The 13,815-nt window shown below is 48.5% G+C and overlaps 1 protein-coding gene across 1 annotated transcript; it reads left to right on the top strand.

The window, feature by feature from the left end:
• Positions 1 to 1,961: 1,961 nt before the first annotated feature.
• LOC102381309 (pepsin A-like) lies at positions 1,962 to 10,338 on the top strand. Its single transcript, XM_006026022.1, has 9 exons — positions 1,962 to 2,039; positions 2,354 to 2,510; positions 3,228 to 3,345; positions 5,740 to 5,858; positions 6,466 to 6,665; positions 8,029 to 8,145; positions 8,656 to 8,800; positions 9,251 to 9,349; positions 10,055 to 10,338. The coding sequence occupies exons 1-9, from the start codon at positions 1,984 to 1,986 to the stop codon at positions 10,202 to 10,204; spliced, it is 1,161 nt and encodes a 386-aa protein (XP_006026084.1). The 5' UTR covers positions 1,962 to 1,983; the 3' UTR covers positions 10,205 to 10,338.
• The last annotated feature ends 3,477 nt before the right edge of the window (positions 10,339 to 13,815 follow it).

The raw sequence follows: 13,815 nt of genomic DNA, 5'->3' as shown, positions 1-13,815 counted from the left end.
CAGCTGTGAGAAATGCTGACAGTACTGCAGTTTGTGCTGCTGCCAGGTGCTCAGGAATGTCAGAATTATATCCTTGACCCCAGACATCTCAATTGTGCAACCAGTTTTGCCTATTCTTTTGAGGGACCATGAATAAGAAATGGAAAATAAATTCTACCATAAGCAAATCTAACAGTAAAGGCATACAGCTGGAGATGTGGGGGGCACCAGGATAGGCTAAATAAGGTGGTATTTAGAGCTGGCTCTATAGCTTGGTGCCAGCTCAGATTTGACAAATTTCTTGGAACAGATAGGTTTTCATACAATATCACACAGCAAGGTCAAACCTCCTAGTGTCAGGCCCCTTTGTTAAGGTTGTTTTTTTACTTTATACAACATCATTTGTAGCCTTGTAGAAAATTACAAGGCTAGTGTTTACCCTTCACAATGGGGTCAGGAGCCTGATAGGGCTAAATGGAAATTAAATGCTGTTATCTAATCTCATATGATTTTCCTTGTGATTTCAGGCAGAGTCTGGGCTGCCAGGAATATGGTGGCTTTGGGATGAGGGCTTAGTTGTGAGGTCTCCTTACATGTTCATACCACTTAAATGTGAACTCATGGTCTGCTCCAGGCCCAGGTAATCACTCTACAAATTGGGGCCATCCAGGGCCACATCCTTTTTTCCCCCATTAAATCTTACACTATTGCAAGCTTCTTTACTGCCCCTTCCCCTTCCCCTTCAGCAATGGCATCCACAGCTAACCAAACCTTCACCTTTTCACTCCCAATCACACTTTGTCATTCATTCCCAGACTTGCCATGTGCAGTCACAATTTGTCACTCCTCAAATCCACCATCCATCCCTATCCTTAATGGTCCCACTAGCAACAGGGTGGGGACCACCAGCACAATGCTTCCAAAAAGTAGCTAGTGGCAAAAAATTTGACCTGGGTGACTTTGGGCCACTGCAAAACAGGTGGAGGTCACTGTCATCTCCTTCCTTGAAAAACCAATTGCTGTGACCAAGGGAGGCCTGCTTCCTTCTCTGCCTTCATTTCTCACTAGATCAGAGATCAGTTTAAGATCAGTTATCTAGAGATGAAAATCTTGATAGCCCAGTTCCAATACCCATCATGAAATCCATTCCTCACTCCACAGCTGGACTCAGGTTAATGAACACTGTGAAAGGCCCAGGTCCAGTTCTTCTACCCACTGAGGTATCCTCTGTAGATGTAAAAGCAAGATTTTTTGTATGCTCATGAATCATCTTTTTATTCTTTGTGTGTAAAGTTCCCTGCACCATAGGGGGTGACCCAGAACCAGGGCTCCTACAAGCAATGATGCATTTTATATCAGGGGATGGCAAACTACCCCTGCAGACCAAATCTGGTCTGTGACAAGATTTTAACTGGCCCATCTAGCCAAGACAATGCTTGCAATTGGTAGTGGGGAAGAAGGGCAGCAGTCAACAGCAATGAGCAGTAAGAAAAACAGGGCCAGGGGCAGGGTTAAAGCTGATAGCCTACCATCAGACCATGCTACATTAATTTGGCATGCTGTTGCTAACAGGTTGGCGACCCCCATATTATATTATATTCATCACCAGTGAGTGAGAAGTGACTGTCTGTATTCTCTATGCCAAATTCTCTGCTCTGCCTGTATATACGGGTATATAATTTAAATAGCTTCCCGCATTGTTATTAAAAGTTTTATTAAGCTTAGGCAGGAAATGCCCTTGAAGTCCCCTCAATCCTCACTGGACAATGTCACATTTTTAAGGCCATCATATTTCTGTGAATATAGAAACTGATAAACTTCATTGTTTCTCCCAATCTTTCCCTTCAGGACTTTCAGATAGCAACTATGGGGAAGGTTTGCATATCTTATCATGGCTATTAATGAGATATGAAAGGCTCTGCCCTACTGGTATATAAGGAGCAGCATGCAGGTCAGTGTACTCACCTCTTGCTTTCACCAGAAGTTTGAGCAGAAGGACTCATCATGAAGTGGCTCCTGCTTCTGAGCTTGGTGGCGCTGTCCCAATGTCTGGTGACAAAGTGAGTATGGGGAAGCCCCCCTGTAGGCTGCTGAGCTCAGCTCTCTGCCTAGCACTGCAGGAATACAGATAGGAGCTCATAAAATACCTTTTCTCTGTCTTCCTCTCTCTCTCTGGGAAATTTCCCTTGGCCTTGCAAAGCACTGTACTATAGGAAGGATGGTGTTGTGGCCCAGACACTGGGGACTCTGATCCTTACTCCCTAGAGGCTTTTGGTATATCTTTGTACAAGTCACTGTCCTTCTGTCCTCTCTAGGTAAGTGGGATGTCAGGGACTGAACAGTTTCTCTCTGTTCCCTTGTTCTTTATCTTAAGGGTCCCCCTGAAGAAAGGGAAAACCATGAGGCAGAACCTTAAGGAGCATGGCAAGCTTCAAGATTATCTGAAGAAGCATCCACGCAACCTGGCCTCCAAGTACTTTCCCAACATCATCAGTGAGGATGCCACCGAGCCCATGACAAACAACATGGACGTGAGTATGGCAGGGTTGCGTGGCTGCACTATTCAGCCCCTCTTGCTGGCCATAGGCACCACCTGGGAGGCTAGGGCAGTGCCCCATGTTGGCAGGGAAGTTGCTTTAATAAGTCTACTTCTCATCTTGGGAGACAAACTGTGGTATATTCACCTCACTCCCATCCATTCCTGTGAACCGCTGAGCCTGCTGGTGTCCAGCTCCAAAATACCCCAAGCCCCTTTGCAACTGCTCAGCTATCCCTCTGCTCTGTACAGCCACCCCAATCTTCTGACAACCCTTCATCTCTTCCTCTTCTCCTGAAATTACTGCAGCCCATTTCCTCACCAGAGTGCTTCCAACCAAGCCAGGGACAAGCCCAGCCCTGTACTATGTGCCCCATGGTATTTAGAAAGGGAAGAAGTAAGGCACTCAGCATAGAACACCCACAAGTTTGCTGGGTTTACCTACTCTCAGCATGAACTCACACAGGCGGAGCCTGATGGGGACTAAGGTTCTCGGTGTTGGACTGTCGCCAAGTACTAGAAACAGATCTGGACATTGCAGTGCCAGAGAAATGCCAGCACATACTTTGTCCATAGCAAGAGCTTCTTGCCCCAGACCCCCAGACAGTGTAAATCAGGTGGTGAAGAAACTCCTGGTTATCCCTAACGAGGTGCTGACTCCTGGATGGCAATGTTTTCCTCCTACTAACATATTCCTCTCCTGCTTTTACAGATTGAGTACTATGGGACCATCTCCATCGGCACCCCACCCCAGCAGTTCTCCGTCCTCTTTGACACTGGCTCCTCCAACCTGTGGGTTCCCTCTGTGTACTGCTCCAGTCCGGCCTGCAGTAAGTCACTTGCAAAGCCTCTTGCCTCAGACCATTGGAGAGCTGTTTCTTTCTACTGTGATCCCACAGGTTTTGCCATATCAGAAACCCAAGGTGCCATTTCAGAAACTCAGCCCAAGGTGGTCAAGGTGGTCAGTGGTGGGACTTTTCCCCACCCAAGCGTGTCCATATTATGGTATCCCACAAGTAGGGTGCCGGCTTTCCAGAAACAAGCTAGAAGAGAGTTTCCTGTGGAGATCAGAAACAGGTGTAATCCCCAAGTGAGGCTGGGAATCCTTTGAAAATGAGCGCAGTTTTGCCCTGTCTGTCTAGAGATTGCCTCACTCCCAGACTATGTGCCTATGACTGGTGTGGTGGACCACCATAGAGGTCCTCACCACTTAAGGGCTATAGCAGGCCCTGAGAGACCCTGCTGGATAAGCAGCAGGGAAACCCCCCTTCTTTAGAAACCGTGTTAAAGGGGAATGTGGATGGCAGTGCATCTTAGGTGCCTGACACTTTAAGAGCTTGAGCAGGGAGCTGCCAGCTGGTTGATTACGGTGGCCATTTTAGAGTCCAGTTCTCAGGGCTGAGGGAGCAACACCACCCGGCTGTGCTGCTGCTCAAGGAACATCTTGGAGGTAAGGGCAGGAGCTATGGGGCTTGGCTGGAGGCTCCTGGTCCTGGGCATGACCATAAACTGCACCCTGCCAGGGAAGGGTGGCCTGGTGCGACTCCCTGTGGTGAGGGAGTCCCCAAGAAATGCCAGGCCAAGTACCTCCCCAATGAAAGGTGGGTTGGGGTGCCTAAACCCCAGCCTCCACCATCCAGTGGGTTATAGTAACATTGGAAGAGAGTAGGGCCAGGCACACCCATAAGAGGCACCTGAGCCCCTTGGGTGTAAGACCCTGGAGAGCAGCGGGGCCACACACACTCATACAAAGGACACCTGAGCCAGTTAGAGTGAAAGACCCAGTCAGCTTAAAGAAGGGTCGAGAAGCACAGTGAGAGTCAAGGCCCTGAGAGTAGGGGGTGAGAGTCAAGGCCCTGGCAGAAAGGGGCAATAAGGTCTAGGTAAGCTTTTGGGTGCCTGAGGCCATAAGTGGCCCTGAGGCCAATTGGGGGCAGCAGAGTGGAGGCCACAAGTATGAAGGGGTAAGTAATCAGCCCAATATTGAGATCAGCTGGGGTGTGTTACCCGGTAAGAGATAGGGATGGAGTTGGCCCACCTTTCTGCTAATTGCCCAGCCAACGTTCAGATTAGCGTCACAGGAGAGGCACAAAAGGCTGCACCAGGGCTAGCCAAGGAGTGAAGAGCTAAGCCTGATGGCCCTCCGGGATCACTCATGGGTGCAGGGCAGGGAGAAAGAGGCTCAGAAGGGGTGTGTGTGAAAGAGGCCTGGTGAGAGCAGGGGGAGTGTAAGAGGCCGCACTGAGAGGGGGGCAGTATGTGTGTGGCCTGATACAGGAGTGTATGAGAGAGACTTAACACTGAGCTGAGTTGGGCTCAGCCTCAAGCCGGAGCATAGCACAACTCAGGGGAACATCTGGGAGGCATGGGACATGCATAGGGGAGATTGAATAGTGTATGTACCGCCCATTACAGCTGGGCGCTTGAAGAGCAGCCTCCTGCTTAATTAACATCATAATTATTTACCAATAAGGTGTGGCAGGAGAGTAAGGCAGGCGGCGTGCCCAAAGACAGGTGGGTGACCAGTACTATGACTGGTTGGAGGAGTCCCACTTGTCACTACTGATATCAGCTTCCCCCCCCCCCCCCCCCCCCCCAAAAGAAAAAGGTATTTCAGGATGAGTGAGATGGAGAGACCAATGTGGCATTCTCCATGGGCATTCCAGGCATGTTGGGAAGCCCACTTCTGTGAGCCAGCATGTGGGGAGTGCTGATGTATCCTGGGTCAGGGCTGTCTGCTTTGTGAAGGATGTGAGATCCTGGTGGAGGCCTGCAGCTTAATCAGATGATTTGGTAGTGATAGAGGGAGGCTGTGCAGCAGTGTTGGCTTTGTCAGTCCTTGTGTAAAGATGAGGGTGTCTGGCAACTCACACACATGGTGATCTCTCCTACGTGGAGCAGGTAAAAAGGCATCATTTATTAACCTCCCTCATGTGGTAGAGAGGATGAAACTTCCTCCTAGCAGAGCAAGGAGTGAGAGGCCCAATCCAGACCAAAAAGCCCAGTAGGGAAGGCTCCCTCCTTGTGGAATGTGCTGGCAGCTCACTAATTTCAGAGAAGCATTCAGCAGAGACTGTGATCATGAGCACAAGTTTTCATGTCTACCTTTGGTGGGAAAATATGAAACACCTTCATCACCCAGTTCTTCCTGTAGTTAGTACTGCCTTGTCCTAAACACATGTTCCAGGAGGGACCAGTTAATAATCATCCAACTCTTCTTGCAGGCAACCACAACCAATTCAACCCACAGAATTCCTCCACCTACCAGGCCACCAGTGAGAGTGTCTCCATCCAATATGGTACTGGCAGCATGACCGGCTTCCTGGCCTACGATACGGTTGAGGTAAATTGCAAGGAAGGATTTATGCTCCTTGCGTAAGGATAGGGATAGGTGAGGAGCACCTGGGGTGTGGAACAAAAAGAATGGCAGAGAGCGAGTGAGAAGAGGATGAAGCCAGAGAATGAGTGTTGGAGAAAGGGAGCCAGGGATCATTGTGTTTTGCCCGCTTTTGCCTGCTTAGCTCCCTTTTCCCTCTTATAAGCACAGGGCACATTAGAAGCAGGGAGTTGTGGTGAATGGCCCATGAAAGAAAACACAGATATGGTGACTAAACCATATCCCAAGAGTTATATGCCATGTTGCTTACAGTAGCTTTGAGAAGCACAGGAAGCTGAGCATATGTCCCTCCAGCGCTGACAGCCATGTCCTACAAGTTCCCCAGGAAAATGTCAAGCCAGCCCATGAACCCATTAGCACTATGGAAATCCTTAACATGTAAAACCCCTACAACTTGTGTCTGATGCCCTCTACTGCTGTGGACACCCAGGACAGGTAGTATCGTAGTAGTGTGGCACGCTTACTTGGTTCTGGAGCCTAAGCTATAGACTGGACATGGACAGCTCTTCCCAGGACATGGCTTGTGTCTTATCCTCCCCATCTCTCCCACAAGGTCGGAGGCATTCAGGTGGTCAACCAGATCTTTGGCTTGAGTGAGACTGAGCCTGGCACCTTCCTTGAATATTCACCCTTCGATGGGATCCTGGGTCTGGCCTTCCCCAGCATTTCTTCCTCTGGAGCCACCCCCGTCTTTGACAACATGATGAGCCAAAACTTGGTGTCCCAGGACCTCTTCTCCGTCTACCTGAGCTCGTAAGTCAGGGCTGGAGACAGCTCCTCTGCCAGAAGTGAGATTAGCAATTCTGTAGAGCCTGTCATAAGAAGGGAGTCAGAGGTTTCCATAAGAACGTACACAGTTCAGGAAGCTCTGAGGTGCAATGTGTCAGCTCTCTACTAGTGGTAAAACACTCTTGACAGCAGAAGTTAATAATAATATCTACAATGAAAAGCAATGAAAACTAAAGATGGGAATTTCCTTAACGAAGAATAGGGTTTTATACTTGGGCAAATTTATTTCATGGCAAATTTAGACTTTCTGGCAAAAATTCAAAGCCAAAACATTTCCATCTGAAAATGTTGTCATGCTGCCACTTGGTAATTGTAGTTTGGGTGCTTTGTGCCCTCATTCTTATCCATCAGCTGTTCTCCCTAGTTGGGTTATATCTTCCAAAGTCTGACATCATCTCTCCTCATGGAAAAAGAAAGCAATAACATAACAGAAGACTGTAGCCATGGTGCACCATAGGAAACATAGACAGCCCAACCCACTGAGAAGAATAGGGGCAGAAGAATACTAATGTACAACTCTATTAAGCCATCAAGATGGCATACCTTAATCAAAACATCTTAGTTTGAAGAAAAATACTTTAATTTTCATTGGTTTATGGTCTGGGGTTGGGGAGGGAATGTCCCATGAAAGATGGAACTTTTTCTTTTAGTAATACTGTCTATGTCAAACTTGTGTGTTCTCTCAGAAGAACGAATGCTTTTCTAGCTCTAGCACTTCCCCAAGATGCAATTTGGTACAATGACTGGTCAATGACCATGCCTGTTGAAGGCCTATGTAATGGCTACTTTAGAGCATCAGGATCTTTCCCGTCATATGAGAGAAGCTAAACAAAGGCTCACTACCCTGCCTGCTGCCATGCTAAGTCATTGGCATACCGACTCCAAGCAGCAGGACTGCTCCCACATAACTCCAGCATCTCAGCAATGACTAGCACCAGACTAAACAAACTGTTCAGGATCAACTTTGAAGGAAGATAACCTACTTATGTCATGACAGACTGAAACAGCTAGGCTTTACCTGTATGTCTTCTATTCAATTAGTGATGGGGCCCAGCCATGCTTCATTCTTGAGATCTGGAAATATCTGACCTTTTGGCCACATCAAACCAAGAGCTCATGCTCAACTCAACACAACTCTCTGTACCCCATCATGCCCTGTATCCACATGAGATGATGATGTGCTCACCTCCATTGCCATGTGCCTTGTTCTGACTTTGTTGCAGCACACCACTGCCCTGGTTCTTCTTTAACAGGCCAGGCATTTGCCATTGTCTCTGTAACCAGACCCTCCCTCAGCTGCCATGACCCTCCTCTCTCCTTTCTCTAGTAATGACGAGGAAGGGAGCTTTGTCATGTTCGGAGGCATTGACCAATCTTACTACTCTGGGAGCCTGAACTGGATTCCTCTGTCTGCTGAAACCTATTGGCAAATCACTGTGGACAGGTAACTCCCACCGCTTGGTCCTTCCCACTCACCGAGTCCCCTGGGGTTTTTGGAAACAACAAGCAAAATAGATATGAATTGCTTCAAAGAGACAGAGGGAGCTCTGGGTATGGAGTCCAGACAAGAGGAGAGACAGGAAAAGCATTCCAACCCCTTGCAAAGGTCACTGGGCAGGGGGCTGACCAGATAGAAGGGTAGGCCAGTGACCCAAACCTCTTTCATACAAGGAGCCCACTCTGATTTGCCCAAATTTCTGTAGCAATAGGCAGAGTCCAGGCTAGTTGCAGAATCTACCTACACCTGCTTTCGACCCCTTTTCAGTCTCAGAATGTGGAAGGACAAGGAGCAAGAGCCAAAAGCAAAGCAAGAAGTCTAGGATGAGAAAGCAAGAGAAAGTTCTTGGCAGACAGAGCCAAGAGACAGCTCCCTCCAACTGGACTCATTAAAGGCTGAGGGGGCATGAGATCAGAAGTCTTGTGGGGGGTGTTCACCTGACTTCTTTTCTTGCAGCATCACCATGGGCGGCCAGGCCGTCGCTTGTACCTCTGGCTGCCAGGCTATTATTGACACTGGCACCTCTCTGCTGGCTGGGCCCCCTAGTGCCATTTCTAACATCCAGAGTGCCATCGGTGCCACCCAGGACTCCAATGGCCAGGTTAGTGCAGTGGGGAGGGGTGGATATAGACAGAGGGCTCTGCTATGCACAGATGTAACTGAGCCCCCTGGATCTATGGGAATTTGCTTCCCTGTGCACCTGACCACAGGCTGCCATCTCTTGATCATTTCCAGCTAGTCACCCATGTGAGCACAGGACGAGCTTCTTCCTCTCTGGTGAAAGCCAGGTTGTTCAGTGGCTCACAAGTTTCCTCCTGTCTCTGAGCTGACCAAGCCAGTCCATTAGCTCTGGCTACGGAGGGTCATGCTTTTAGATCCTGTGATGCCAGGATCACTCCTTAGAAGTGATCTCATCTGGCCATTATCTATGATCCTTCAATCTCACCCACACCCCATTACTAACATTGTGTCTCCTCCCTCGGCCTGATGGCACTCACAGGGGATTTTAGTGACTGATACTTTTTTCTGTTCATTGTCTTCCTCCCTGCAGTACATCATTAGCTGCAGTGCCGCTGACAGCCTGCCCAGCATCATCTTCACCATCAATGGCATTGAGTTCTCTGTGCCTGCCAGTGCCTACATCATGGAGGTGAGTGTCCTATGCAGAAAGCCACCTTGGGCCTTCTCCATGAAGGCTTGTACCTGAGACGGTTGCATTGAGCACCCAGATAACTGCCCCCTGCAAATCTAGGGCACAGGGCTTCAGGAGCATCACTGAGACACAGCTCAGAGTCTGCCCTAATTGCCAAGGGTGCACTGAGCCTTTCTCACAGGGAGAGCTCTAATGAGGAACAGTCAGGAGCAAGGGAAGCCAGAGTGAAGGTAATCAGAAGATGCTGACAGGGGCAGCCCCTAGAGCTTCTTTCCTCAAGGTATCACCAAGGTGGAGGGCTTCGTGGGATGTTATAGGTGTTAAACAAAAAACTACCCCAGCTGGAAAGCTAGATTAAGAGGTGTCACTCCCATGTGCTTCACAAGCGTGTAATGGGAAAGAGACTTGAGATGCTTTCTTACCTGAAAAAAGCCTGCTCCCCACTGGGGTGGAAGGATGGAGCTGTTGTAACATCTCCCAGCAACACTATCTGGTTAAGTTAGGAAAGGCAGTACCGACAAGCACCATAGTCTTTGGCCTCCAGTCCTCCCTTAGACATCCCCCATCCATGCCACTGCCTAATCCCAATGGATATCTTATGAGACAGCACTAATGCAGACACATCCAGTTCATCTGGAGTACTAGATCAGGGGGTTGATGGATCTCAAGCTCGGTGCTCACCTTGCATTTTTTCTGGTGCAGTCACAAGGCACTTGCACACCTGGCCTTGAAGGTATTGACATCCCCACCAATTCTGGAGAGCTCTGGATCCTTGGTGATGTCTTCATCCGCCTGTACTATGCTGTCTTCGACAGAGCTAACAACCAGATAGGCCTGGCTACCATGGCATGAGTGCACAATGCTGCCCTTTGGAAAAGTGCCGGATCATTGACCCTGGACAGTCTCCATATCTCTGGAGCCCCAACACAGTTTATCAATCAGGCAATCCCAAACTTAATTTCTTGTTTGATTGTTGCAGTCTTCTCCACACCCCTGACTCACTTTCCTTTTCTGTAACAATAACGGCAATGGAATAAAGCAGTATAAAATCATTGGCATGCCTGGTTTGTCTCTGATGGACTGCTCACAGTCCCTGACTTCACTCCACTGATGAGGAATGCAACACACATCTTTGTCTTCCAGTCAGGGTCAGTCCAAATCCTCAGCCTCCTCTGTAACTTCAGCCCAGGCTCTCCCCATGGACAGTTCTGTCAAAGCTCCTCAGCCCCAGCTCACAGCTTTCATTTTTTAACTCTACCAATGCCTATCAGCCAAATCCCATGTGCGGTGCTTCTTCCAGCATTACCTCCTAACATAGCTTTCTAGATGGAAGGAAAACAAGCCAACCATTACATCTTAGCAAGCACAGGACAGCTAGACCCAGAGCACGCATTTTTTGTCTATAGTGATTCACACAGTTACCACATGTGCTCATTCTGCAGTTTAACATCCTTGGGCCTGGGCTGTCCCAGTGCCCTGAAATTGCTCAGCACTCCTTTGCTAGTCTGGCCTCTTGACCACATTTTAATGCCCTTTCTTCCTCATTAGGAAAAACTAGACAAAAACTACACATCAAAATGAACTCTCACAGAAAACATAAAGGACAGAGAGACACAAATACCAGTAGGAGCATACTTTTCAAAGGAAGTAACATCACAATCCTCGTGCTCAAAGAGAATTTACAAAGCACCTTCAAAAATCAGGTCTGGGAACAAAAATTCATTACCTTGCTGAAAAGTAACAAATATGGACTCAGTACAGACAATGGCTTGCTTTCTCAGGACAGCTTAACAAACATTGCACTCCACCGGCAATAACTATCTTCTCCCTTCTTCAATGGTCTTGTTCTGCCACTAACTAGATTGCCCATTCTACTTCACCTTATTTATCTTAAACTGGCTTCTAATAACACTCCTTTGCTCCTAGTTCACAGCACTCCACCATTCCTCCAAGCAGACTATTTGCATTAACGTGGAGTTTTACACCGGTAGAATCATAGAAAATTGGAGTTGGAAGGGACCTCAGGAGGTCATCTAGTCCAATCCCCTGCTTTGTCTAGCTGGGTCTTAAAAACCTCCAAGGATTGAGAGTCCACAGCCTCTCTGGGTAGCCTGTCCCAATGTTTTATAGATTCATAGATTGTAAGGCCAGAAGGGACCTTGGAAGATCATCGGGTCCAGCCCCCTGCACCAAGCAGGAAAGATAACTGGGGGTCAGGTGACTGTCTAGTCTCATCTTGAAGATTTCCAGGGTAGGTGATTACACCACCTCTGGAGGGAGCTTATTCCACAGTCTGGACATCCTGACTGTGAAGAAGTTTTTCCTAACGTTGAGCCTGAATTGATCGTCCAAGAGTTTGTGGCCATGACTCCTGGTTTTCCCCTTGTGTGCCCTCGTAAGCAGTGGCTCACCAAGCCCTTGATGTACTCCCCTAGTGTAGAGGTAAGCTGCTACCAGGTCCCCTCTCAGCTTTCTTTTCCTCAGGCTGAAGGGTCCCATATCCCTCAGCCTTTCCTCATATGGCTTGCCTTTTAAGACCATAATCATACGGGTGGCTCTTCTTTGGATCTCTCAAGCTTGTCCATGATCTTGTTAAAGTGCGGTGCCCAGAACTGAACACAGTACTCCAGCTGCGGTCTCACCAGTGCTGAGTAGAGCAGAAGAATCACTTTCTTGGTTTTGCTGGAATAAAATGCCAGTGCCAGAGTATTATTTGCCCTACTAGCTACAGCATCACACTGCCTGCTCATATTCATACTGTGGTCTTTTATTACCCCCAGGTCCCTTTCATTTGTGGTGCTAGTCAGTTTGGTGCCACCAAGCCTGTAGGTGTGTTAGGGGTTGCTCGTCCCATGGTGGAGCACTTTACATTTCTTGACATTGAACTTCATCAGATTCTGATCTGGAATTTATTACCTTCCTAGTAAGAAAATTCTTCCTAATATCTAACCTAAACTTCCCTTGCTGCAACTTGAGACCATTACTCCTTGTTCTGGCATCTGCCATTACTGAGAACAGTGTAGCTCCATCCTCTTCTGAACCCCCTTTCAGATAGTTGAAGGCTGCTATTAAATCCCACCTCAGTCTTCTCTTCCCTAGACTAAAAAAACACAGTTCACTTAGTTTTTCCTCATAAATCATGTCCCCCAGCCCCCTCACCATTTTTGTTGCCCTCTGCTGGACTCTCTCTCCAATTTGTCAACATCCATTCTGTAGTGGGGTGCCCAAAACTGAACACAGTACTCCAGATGTAGCCTCACCAGTGCTAAATAGAGGGGAATAATCACTTCCCTTGACCTACTGGCAACACACCTACCAATGCAGCCCAGTATGCCATTAGCCTTCTTGGCAACAAGGGCACACTGTTGGCTCATATTCAGCTTATTGTCCACTGTAATCCCCAGGTCCTTTTCTGCAGAGCTGCTGCCCAGGCAGTCAGCCCCCAGTCTGTACTGGTACATGGGATTGTTCCAGCCTAAGTGCAGGACTTTGCACTTGTCCTTGTTGAACCTCATGAGATTCCTTTTGGCCCAATCCTCCTATTTGTCTAGGTCACTCTGAATCCTAGCCGTGCCCTCCAGCATATCTACTACTCCCCCCAGCTTGGTGGCATCTACAAACTTGCTGAGGGTGCACTCTATGACATCTTCTAGGTCATTGATGAATACATTGAACAAAACCAGCACCAGGACCAACCCCTGAAGCACTCCACTTGATACCAGCTGCCAACTAGACATTGAGCCATTGATTACTACTCTCTGAGTCCTACTCTCTGAGAAGGGAGTCTCCAACCACCACCACCCATCACTTCATTTTGGTGGAGATTGTCTCGATCCTTCCCACCTTGGTGAGGCCTGGCCTGTCTTCCTTCACCAATGAAACATGCTCCTCCCCCTGTGCTACTAGGGCTGAATATCTGTTCTCCAGACAAACTGCTACAGGTGGAAGTGAAGATTTCTGCTTGCTGCCAGGGGTCACGAGCTTCCAATTTCCACCTTCTTCGGAATCCATGCCCTCTCCCTTCTCTAGCACTGCCTTTGGCTGTTCTTCCTCCACAGTCTTGGAGATCTCCTTCAGCATCAAATCAATGAACTCCTCATGGTGGAGGATTCTTCAGAGCCTCACCACCTCTACCTGTAGCTCTCTTGCCTGTTCCCTGGGAGACACCACTAAGAGGCACCGCCCACATCGCAGGCGCCCCCCACCTGGCCATCACCTAAAGGAACTTGCAAACCACAGTCCCCACAGCGCCAAACCCAGACCTAGGTGGAAGCCTCATTGGTGAGTCATCTTCCTTGGAGAGATACCATAGGCAACAAAAGTGGGGGGCTAGCAGGGCTTAGCCCCGCCCAAATGTAGGGCAGCAGTAGGACCATAAGGCAGCCTGGCTGTGGACTTCTGGCAGCTGCAGCAGGGATGAGGAGGGACACATGCACAGCTGTAAGAGAGAGAGTGGGGCTGGG

Source organism: Alligator sinensis, unplaced genomic scaffold, assembly GCF_000455745.1.
Source record: "Alligator sinensis unplaced genomic scaffold, ASM45574v1 scaffold437_1, whole genome shotgun sequence".
Taxonomy (NCBI): Eukaryota; Metazoa; Chordata; order Crocodylia; family Alligatoridae; genus Alligator; species Alligator sinensis.
The sequence above is the reverse complement of the archived record's forward strand: the minus strand, read 5'-3'. Positions and strand labels throughout refer to the sequence as shown.

What these genes read in the sequence shown, in the direction of transcription:
- LOC102381309 (XM_006026022.1), top strand. Translation starts at nt 1,984, where the DNA reads ATGAAGTGGCTCCTGCTTCTGAGCTTGGTGGCGCTGTCCCAATGTCTG. An exon ending in CCATGACAAACAACATGGAC is followed by an intron (nt 2,511 to 3,227) that starts GTGAGTATGGCA and finishes CTGCTTTTACAG; the next exon opens with ATTGAGTACTATGGGACCAT. An exon ending in CCCAGGACTCCAATGGCCAG is followed by an intron (nt 8,801 to 9,250) that starts GTTAGTGCAGTG and finishes TCCTCCCTGCAG; the next exon opens with TACATCATTAGCTGCAGTGC.